This window comes from Manacus candei, unplaced genomic scaffold (assembly GCF_025592945.1).
Source record: "Manacus candei isolate 608988 ecotype Guabito, Panama unplaced genomic scaffold, ASM2559294v1 h1tg000017l, whole genome shotgun sequence".
NCBI classification, from domain to species: domain Eukaryota; kingdom Metazoa; phylum Chordata; class Aves; order Passeriformes; family Pipridae; genus Manacus; species Manacus candei.
In genome coordinates, this window is record NW_026138065.1 from 14,159,418 (window position 1) to 14,169,664 (window position 10,247).

Genomic DNA, 10,247 nt, shown 5'->3' on the forward strand with positions numbered 1-10,247 from the left:
AACTCATGTTGAGTGTATTTGAAGGAATTGTTTTCAGCATGACTGTTTTGACAAGTAGTTAGGATTGACTGACAAGAGGCACTGATGCTTATATTGTCTGAGACGTGTAATTCCAAGCTTTCATACGTTCTGATGCCTTTGTTTCTGCTGATACTGTTTTTCAACAACTGTTGAGAAACAGTTCTCTCAACTGTTAAATCATATCGTAGTAGAGGCTGGGACAAGGAAGAGTCAGTTCATTTCTATGCTTCTACTAACACCATATAATGCTGATTTATGTTATCGTGTTTTTGTAAGTTGCAGGCTGTTGCACAGCTAGTTTAGAGCCTTGAAAAAAATTGAAGCCTTTGTATTGCAGTACAGTATAATTCAGTATTGGATTGGAATTTCATCTGCTAAATTGCAACACCTTTTACCAAGCACTTGGAGAAATAAAGTAGTTGTCTAAAAAAAATCTCAGTATTTCAAAAATTGTTTCCTGGGGTTCTTCGGAACTAATTACTGGCGGACTGACTTGGTATCTCTCATTCACTGATGCACCCTAATGCAGATCAAGTACACAGAGCTCTTTAGTCTCATCTTTGGTTGCCTGTTCAGAAGAAAATAATCAATAAGTTGATGGTGCAGTAAATAGCCCTATAGCTTTTTTTCACTGGGATATATAGTATAATAGACATGATTGATTCACCTCCTAGTAATGTTAAATTTTACTTCAGTAGTGTAGAAAACTGCTGCAACAGATAGCAAATGCTAACTGTGAGCCTGTACTGTTGGTGGAATCAGGCAGAGAATCCGATTTGCAAGAGGGGGTGATCTGGCCCCTGAGGATCACTCAGTGACTGAAGCACTTACACTGTTCTGCAGCTAAAGCAGCGAGCTGTGGCTTTAATTGTGAAGCTTTAATTGTTCTGAATTACGTGACTAGTCACTAAATCGTATTTTTGTAATTTGATGTTTAAATTTGATGTTTAAATCAATCATTCTGCTCAGCTCCTGCCTGCTAGAAGTTTCAGACTGATTGTTAGCAATACTTTTCCATTGTTGCTTTTTGTCTTGGTTCAAATAAATAGTTAAGAGGAAAAAGAAGTAATTCTTTTTCAGTATTTCTGTCAGAATGTCTTTTTTGACATTTTGTCATCATTTATGCTTGCGTGGAGGTGAATGCTACAACCCTTTCTTATCTTTTAGAGCCTCTTAATTCTGTATAACTTTGAACAGTTACTGTTACGGCTTTCATATATTTTCAAATGGTAAACTGTTTTCTTTTAGATCAGAAGTATCCTTTTCAATTGAGTCCATTTGTAAGCATGAGTGGTATTAGACTTTCTTCTAAATATCTAAGTCATGTAAAACTGCTCAAATACGTGCTGTTTAGAATAACTTAGACTATTTTATTTGTATGCATTTAAAATTTCAAGTGCTACTTAATTAGCTCAAGCTGAACTGAAAATAACTTACTGATCACATAATTATGCTTGTGCATATATAGAGAAACACTTGTAAGGCAGCAAAGACATACTGGATTTGCCACTTTTCATATAATATTAAAAGATAGAAAACTATCTGTCAAAAGACTTGTTAAGATTCTGACAAAAACATTTTTCTTTATTTACTTCCAATTTATTTTTGAACACCATATAAAAACTCAGTGTTCAAACCCAAGAAAGGAGTTTTCGTGAGTCTTTTGTTTGAAATCTATGTGCTAGAATTCTGTATTTATCTTTCTTAGTAATTTAGAGATTTAGTTTTATCTCCTGAGTTTTAATTAGTCAAATATGCATAGAATTGTTAATATTTGAAATTAGGTGGAGTAGGAAGACTGACATTACTCTTTTTCAAGTACAGAGCAGTGTTTTCTTTTTAGAAAATCCAATCAAAGCAAAGGTAGATTTTATGATGTATGAAATCTACATCTACATTTTGGTAGATGTATGAATTTGGTTTTGTATGCGCTCTTTCAGGGATAGGAGGCAGCATCATGTGTTGATTCATTTTGAGTTTTCCAAATGTTACTGCTTTAATATTCCAGGAAAACCAAAATGGTATTCCCCATTCAGTGGTGTAGGTTTCCTTGTAGCTGGGATTATTTTAGTCTGTGACTACAAAAAGAACCCTAAGCTGCTTTTTGAGGGAGAGCAGATCTTGGAGGGAGATGAACAATCTAGAACAGAGACACTCACAGGGAAACTATCAGTTTTAGGAGAGGTTTTGTTATGTAAGTGGATTAAAGTTTACTTTCAGGCTTTTGTTAGGAGAAATGCTTTCATGTTACGAGGGCTAACAATCACCAATGTTTTAACAGAAACTTTGCAGAAAGAATAGTTGTTTGTATGTACCTCATTCTCTAAAGGCTGAACCGCATGAGTGCAGCTCTCATCTCCCCACCATAACAATATGTATCTTCCCTTTATCTTACATAGTCCAGTCCCAGCCAGCAGCTCAAGATTCCTTGGATGAATTCATGACTGAAATAAAATCAGGATGCACCTTAGACAGTGTGGCACGAAAAAAACTTCACTTGCGGTCATTTGAACTGAAGAAAGAGCAACAGAGACTGAAAGGGTTAATAAAGCTTGTCAAGCCTGCAGAACTACCTGAGCTGAAGCCTCAGTAAGTCAGCTAAAGTATAAACCAAGTATTTTTTCTCTTGTTGTTATCCATGGGCAGTTGTGCAAGCCCAGTAAATGGACAGCTTTCCAAGCACAAAAGCAGGACAGCCTTCCAAAACTACCAAACTACCTGGCTCATCTCTTTAAAGAGTCGCTGTGCCTTCATGCTGTTGCAACATCTATAGTTCAGACAGATGCACAAAACTGGAATAAGATGAGCCCAAGCTGGCAGGATGAGGTGGGAAAGGGATTGGAAGCATAGTGTCAGCTTCTTTAATTTTTTCCCAACTGCATCCAAAAGAAACTGAAGAATTTTAGAGATACTATGTACAACATGAAACCCATTTTCACTCTCTGAAATGTGTCTGGAAGTCAAATGTAGTGGCTGTTCAACTACTGCCCAGCAGTACTACTGCAATTCAAGAGAGTGTGTGCTGGGTTCATCATTTACTAGTGGCAGCTTGATTAGAGATTTAATTACTTAATTAATTCACTTAAATTGAGATTTGGCCTCCAAATATGGTTTTATATATACATATATATTATATACATATGTAAGTACGTATGCAGTTGAACTTGAGGAAATCTGTGTGATACAGATTTTTTTTTTCCTTGTTTGTTTATTTTTTGCTTCCTGTTAGGACAAGTATCTGAATTTTACAACATGAATGTGGGATGGAGGAGTCATCTCCTGCAGCTTCCTCCTTGGATGCTGCAAGTGGGAGAGAAATAAAAGGATTTTTATATATCCACTTCTAATTTGCAGATTTATTTTTTTTATGTTTGTATATAGAAGACTTGTTTGATACTTTGTGCACTGTTTTTCTTTGTATCTAATTTTTATTAGGGGTGGGAGTTACACTCTGAACACAGAGAACAAGCCTAAAAAGATGAACCTGCCTCTCTTCGGTGCAATGAAAGGGGGGAGCAAATTCAAACTGAAAACTGGAAGCCTAGGGGTAAGTTGGACTCAAGTGCTGCGAGTCAGTGGCTGTTTCTCAGATACCTTCTCAGACTGTGGTGACTGTAGGAGGCAACCACGTCTTCTCATCTATGGAAACAGCTTGGAGGTGCAGCCTGTAGCAGGGAAAGGTCCATGGGTGGCAAGCAGTGGTTGTTGGATATTGTTTGCTGCCAGCAGTTGCCATTCTTTGCCCTTGCCCTTGTCACACAACTGTGGACAAAAGGCAGTGGATCAAGTAGAGGCAGTCTGGGGACATCAGGCTGAACCACTGCTATATCTCAGCTGCTGGTCCTTTACTTCCTTTTGTTTTGCTTGATCTTATAGTCAAGATCATATCCAGGACTGATTCAGTTTCCAGTGTCCCTCTTATGAAAAGACTGCACTCCTTGTTTATGGGCTGGACATATTTTTTCATATTCCATCTCTACTAATAACTTTCCCTTTAAACCTATTTTTCATCCTGAGAGTGTTTCCTTACCAGCTGTCTCTGACAATAGTATGTGTGCTTTCTCCTGTAATGAGTGACATCTACCTCTATTCTTTGTCTTGCAGAAGTTGCCTGTTAAGCGTCCAGACATCCCTGAAAGCTTGTTAAAAATGAAAGATGATGGACCAGAAGAAGAGGAGGAGGAGGAGGAAGAGGAAGAAATGGAAGAGCAGCAAAAAGGAGATGCAGTAAACAGCAGAGCATCAAAGCTGGAAATGAAAACGACAACAGAGGAAGAAACAGGAAAAGAAACTAATGCTCCTGATAGTTCTCCTTGCAATAACAAGAATCTAGAATCCCTTCAGGATGGTAAACCATTGTTTTTGATTTTTTCCAGTAATGAAGTTGAGTCTGTTACTGCTGATTTTTTCTCCTAATGTTTGAGTCACCAGTTCTCCAGCCCATTTCTTTTACATAAGTTTTTTTGCTATGAGTCCAGAGTCTGTGTGGCAGCAGCTAAGTTTCACATGATTCCAGTTGAAACTCTGCTTGGCAGTTGGCATGAAACTTGGCTTTCTTGCATTTTGGTGAAATAGAATAAATCTCCTGGATGCAAAAAAGGTCCTATTTTGATAAGCTCCGTTTCCACTAGATTGTTTGTCCATATGGAAACTACTACAATGTGTTGTTGGCAGTGGAAGTGACTCAATAAAAAAAAAATGTCTTTGCAAAGCTTCAGATCCATTTGTAAGGAGGAAAAATAATTTTAAAAGTGGTAATGGAGAGATGTATTCCTGTATCTTTGTATATTCCTCCTTTTCTATATCAGCTTGATGCTTCTGACAGCTCAGTAATGATGTTTCTCAATAAACAATATGTTTGATAACAGAAAGCAAATTCTAACTTTTGGGCTTAATGCTGGACAGGTTGCTCTTGAGAAGTGTTTTAACTGGTCACAGGTTTTTCTTTAATGTATTGCAATGGACTTGGTGGATGAAATAATTTGGAGGCCTTTTGAGAGAAGAGTTCTTCCCAGGACAAGTGTAACTCAGAGTTCCCCACTGTACTTTGTCTCGGGGATGTTAGTGCTCTGCTCATGAGTTACTGCAGAGTGCCCACCTATCTCTTTCTTTTTTCTTTTACAGGGGTTGATTTTCAGCCCGAGCCAAAGGTACTGAGGAATGAATCTCAGATGGGACCTTCACAAGAGAAATCTCAAGGTGAGCAGTATAATTTAGACTCTTGTACAGGAGCATGTGGGTTTAGAAACTGACCAAAGGGCTTACTGTCTTATGTGGGTCAAAGGAAACTAAGCCTAATGCAGAGCCCTAAGAATCCAGACTTGAAATAAAGGATTGTGTTTTGCTTGGGAAGTGATAACTGTATGGTGGAGACAGGTCACTTCCACTGTATTTCAGTGCTCCTTGCTTTTCATAGTCAATAACTGCTTTGAGATCCTTTGTTTAAAAAAAATAGCCTGAGAATAAAAACTGTTTTAATTAAGAAGAATAAGATAATGCTTCCCTTATTCTTTTGCAGTAGCTCTTAATGCTACAGAAGGACAGAACTTTATCTTTTATAAAGTGTCAAATATTACATAACATTGGGTTATAATCTGTTAATGACCTAGATGACCCTTTTGCATGTACATCCAAAAAGTCAGATCTTCAAAATGAAGACTATTAGGTGTACTGAACATGGAGGAGATCTGTATGACTTTACTATTTTTTCATAACTCTAGACTCCTAAGAATGTTGTCCTGTCCTCATCATTTCACCCACAGACTTAAACCATAAGTCTCAATATTTCACAGACTAAGTGGTAGAAAACCAAGGAATTCTTATCACCCATGTAACTCTAATGTTTAGGTGAGGGTGTTTTTTTTTTTTTAAAAGCACGTTGGTCCTGCACATTTTCTGCTCCTTCCTTTCTAAATTATCACTGCAGTGATTACAGATGGTGTCTTTCAGAAAATAAACATCTGCCATTAACTAAAGAATCACACTAAAGAGGACCTTATTAAACTGCATTCAGGTAGCTGACCAACAGAGTGTTTAACATAATTTAAATGTTTGAAAAACACTGAGATGTTCAGCAGTATTATTCTCAAGTATGAACTGTGTTGCAGTGAGCTGTCTTGGATTTCCTTATGGATGTATTAATTTTTATGTGAACTTCCTGTAAACTTATTTCTGGTAGAACTGATCATTTGTGATGTGTCATAAAACAAATCTGCTTTCTTCCCAGTATCCGAGGCAGTAAATAAGGAACCTGAAGAGACATCTGAGAAAGTTAAGAAAACCAATAGCTCAAGGAAGGTCAGTTACCACACCATGACTCCTGCAGGTTAAGACTTTCAGGAAATAATGTACTAGACTTTTTTTTTACCAAAATAGTAACAAATTGATGGAGTATAACTCAGTGATAGTAGTGCTTTTCTGCTGAATAAGACCCAAATGTAGAACTATACACTGCCATTCGACACAGACTTTGGAGTCTCCAATGAAAAGGTAAAGCACAGCATTTCAGGCATGCTAGAGGCTCTCTGTTTAATCACAAATTTATTTTTTTCACCTTTTCACTTGGCAGTTACTAAGTGCTGCTTCTCCTGTATCATGAGTGTTGTGGAACATAGGTGCTTTGGAATGTCATTACAAAATTTCCCTTGGAGAGTAGTCTGGGAAACATGTATTGGCTGACTCAACATGCTGTACTAAAGTTGTAACTAGTCTATATCAAACCTCATTCTTCTCTGTAAGATGTGGGAAGAGATGAGTCTAAGAGATTATTGTTTGTTGCAACCAAGTTATCACTAAATTTGGGTGGATGTACCAGACAATGTTTATAAAATCTGTATTAAATTGTAAAGTATATGAGCTTTGCATATTCTGGAATTCAGGCAAGTGTTCCTAGAGCAGGGAAGGATGTTCTCTGGCAGCATGCTCTGAGCCTAATTCTTATTGTGAAGTTCTTCCCTTTAGAGTGAACCCTGTTCTTCTACTGGCTGCAATCAGAGGAGATGACTGTACTTGGTGGGCCATGAGTTCTGACCATTATGACAATTTCTTTGTGGTAATCATCTAATTTTAGCCCTGCAGCACTTACTGAAATAAACTTGACTCCCAGCAGACTGTGTGTAGTAACTGCTGCTTTGTTAGTCCAGGTGGAGGACCCAGGGCGTGGGTAGGCACAGTCTTTAGAATTGTCCTTTGTTGCTGGCCTTGCTAAAGATGCTTAAGAAATCAGGAGTGTATTTATACTGTTAAAGGCCAAGTTATACCACTTTTAAGAATATGGGAGGACAAGGCAGTTTTTCACGCTGAGACAGTCAAGTCAGCATTTCTCATCAGCAGAGAGTTCACTCTAACACTGAGCGTTCTCCAGGTGCCAGATGGCTTAGATGTATTCTTTCTCCCATCACAAATCACTTTTTCCACATGCTGTCGTTGCCTTTGGGCTCAGATCTTGCATGGAAAATATCAACCAGAAGTCAGCTTTTTCTTTTTTTCTTTTAATATTTCAATAACTTCGAATCATGTAAAACTGGAAAAACAATTTTCAAGTGATTTTCACAAGCCATATTTAAAAACTGTTCAACCCTGCAGACTAATGTTTTGGAAAAACATTAGTCTTCCAAAATAACTGTTTTAGAGGTTACTTTGGGGAAAGAAAGTTTTTGAGGGAATGAAAACTTCAACTGCATGACTTAAGACTGTGTCCTGATAATACGAAGTAATGCAAATCATTGCTGAGTAACTTGGATATATTTTGAGCTCTTAAGTCTTGCATTCTACACTTGCATGACTTTTTTATATAGCTGCTTTCAGTTGTTGAAAACAGAAGTTGTTGAGAAAATGATGCTGATGTCACAAAACTTAAAAATCTAGGGACAAAGAGACATTGCTGTGTCAACAATTGCATTATAAGTGACCTGTTTTGGTTTGCTTTAAACATTTCAGGATACCAATGAGACCTGAAAAAAAATGAGTATTCTTTCTGAAAACTTAAGTTGTCCTTATGTAACAAATGAACTTTTACATACTCCAGTTTGAAAGTCACTGTAAGCCCAAAGTTTTCAGTGGGACTGTGCATTGAAATCAGGAAAGCACATCTTGAAAATCCTGCTCTAAAGCTTTCCCCTGCATAAAGAAATCCTGTGTCAAACAGCACTGCCAAACATGAAGATGACAAGATAAACTGTCCAGAAGTGAACAGGTTCTTCTTTTGAGGAGGAAATTGGGTTGGATGACCTCCAGAGGTCCCCTCTAACCAGTATTTCTATTAGTCTGTGACTCTACTGGGAATAAACTGGATTTATTTGAGGGTTTGATCTTTCTTCTCTGTTATTGTTTTTATCCCTAACTCTTGTGGAAATAACCCTTACCTTTCAGTATTTGTCTCTGAATTAGTGAGGATTTAGTGGCTGTGACACATTGATGGAGGGGCGCAGCACCTTAAAAATCTTTTCCCCTTTTGCAGGTTCAACAACCTTTTTTTTCCTCACAGTACCCAGATGATGACCCAGACTACTGCATATGGATTCCTCCTGCAGGTATCAACCATTTCCTTACCAATTTTAGTATTATAACTCAGGAATCTACCTAGTACATAGTCAGGGTGTCCTTGTAAGTCTTCGAGAAAAAGTTCGTTCAGGAATACTTTACTCAGAACCTGATGTTTTCTGGCATGTTGTGCTCCATGTTTGTTCTGTGACCATGCAGGTCTTGCAGTGAAATACAGACCATATCTGTAGTAGCTTCATCTCAATGGACAGATACACCTAAAGTTTGTTTTTCAGTTTTGTAACACCTGAGAGTGCTAACTGCATTCACACATGGTGGTATGATAATCTAGTTGAAAGACATGCTCAAGCCTTCGCTAGGGATAAATGCTCCAGCAATGTTAGTATTCTCAGTTTTCATAAAAGTCAGTGAAATCCAAAAGTCTTCTTTGCAGGTTACTGCAAAAATAGTTGGAATGCAATCATTGACTCAGGTTTTTGGAGAGAAGTCTTGGTAATGTTTTGGTGAAGGCACTGAATAATGGATGCATGCATCCAACATATGTTAAAGTTGAATGATTTTTTTTTACTTTGGTTCCAGGGTGTTTTTAGCTTAGAGGTTATTCTTAAACAGTGTAATGAATTTTCAGTCTCTCAAAAATAAAAAATTCATTTTCATACTTTGAGATTTTTGTAGTAAGTTCAAAGCTGAGTCTTCATTTGGTAGATTCATTACTATAATTTTTGTAAGGCTGTTGCAGGCTTATAATATAGGCAGGCTCCAGAGGGAATAAGAAAAATGAGAATAAATTTCACTGAAGAAAGCTATAATCTGGTGAATGACCCTTCAATGAAAAGACTGCATGTCTCTGGCGTATGAATCCACTGGAACAAAATACTGGATTCAGTAACTTGGAGGTCTGTCTGGGATAGCCAAGCAAACTGTGTCCGTAAGAGGGAGCTCCGTTTTCCCACTCTGCCTGCTAGTAGTAGAACTTACCTTGTAAGATGCCATATTGAGGACACCAAAAAACCCCAACAAACCAGCCACAAAAACAGGGATACATGATGTAATCTTAACACTATTAGTAAGGTTAAAATGAATTATAAGTATAAATCAAAAGGCGCATTGAATTGCAAAATGCAGTCTGACTTTTTATCCTCTTTGTGCTTGCATGGCTGGTGCTACCTAGAGGCTGTTTCGTACTTGGATACACATTTCTCTTAGGTAAGAGGGGGAAAGGAATAATGCACCTCTTCCTCTTTGTCCGTTAGGTCAAAGCGGTGATGGCAAGACTCATCTCAATGAAAAATACGGCTATTAAGCTTCAAGTGCGCCAGAGGACGTCTGAGGTTTGAGAGACTACTTTGGATTCTTTCACTACATGTGAAGTGAGGGATAAGAGAGTTGGTTTTTCAGATGCTGTTTCAAATTCAAGGACATCAGCAGCTGCTCTAGCTCAGCTCTCCCCGTGTGTCCTTTGTTTGTCTTTCAGATACTTTCTTAAAGAAAAAGCCCACATGTTGTTCTGCTTCTTTTTCCACTTTTTAGCCTTGTATTTTTTATTTGGTTTGAAACTGTAGGATCATTTTTTCTTTTGTAAATAAAAGTATACAAAAAATATTAAAAGAATACACCTTAGTGTACTTACAGGCTTGATAAAATTTATTCATGTTGGGTTTATGCAATTAAAATAAGAAATACTACTGATTTGCTTCTGCGGTTGCTGTTTGAAAATACTGTCA

General features: G+C 37.6%; 1 protein-coding gene across 2 annotated transcripts in view; it reads left to right on the top strand.

Annotated features, from left to right (window-relative positions):
• SLC4A1AP (solute carrier family 4 member 1 adaptor protein) overlaps positions 1-10,003 on the top strand; it is a 16,065-nt gene extending 6,062 nt beyond the window's left edge. The window contains exons 8-14 of one of the 2 annotated variants that reach the window (XM_051782888.1): positions 2,421-2,610; positions 3,457-3,568; positions 4,126-4,369; positions 5,146-5,220; positions 6,248-6,318; positions 8,480-8,552; positions 9,777-10,003. In XM_051782888.1, coding sequence (XP_051638848.1) covers positions 2,421-2,610; positions 3,457-3,568; positions 4,126-4,369; positions 5,146-5,220; positions 6,248-6,318; positions 8,480-8,552; positions 9,777-9,826 — 815 coding nt within the window. In that variant the 3' untranslated portion in view covers positions 9,827-10,003. The remainder of the gene's footprint in view (positions 1-2,420; positions 2,611-3,456; positions 3,569-4,125; positions 4,370-5,145; positions 5,221-6,247; positions 6,319-8,479; positions 8,553-9,776) is intronic. The other variant, XM_051782889.1, reaches the window with a different exon arrangement.
• Positions 10,004-10,247: the final 244 nt, after the last annotated feature.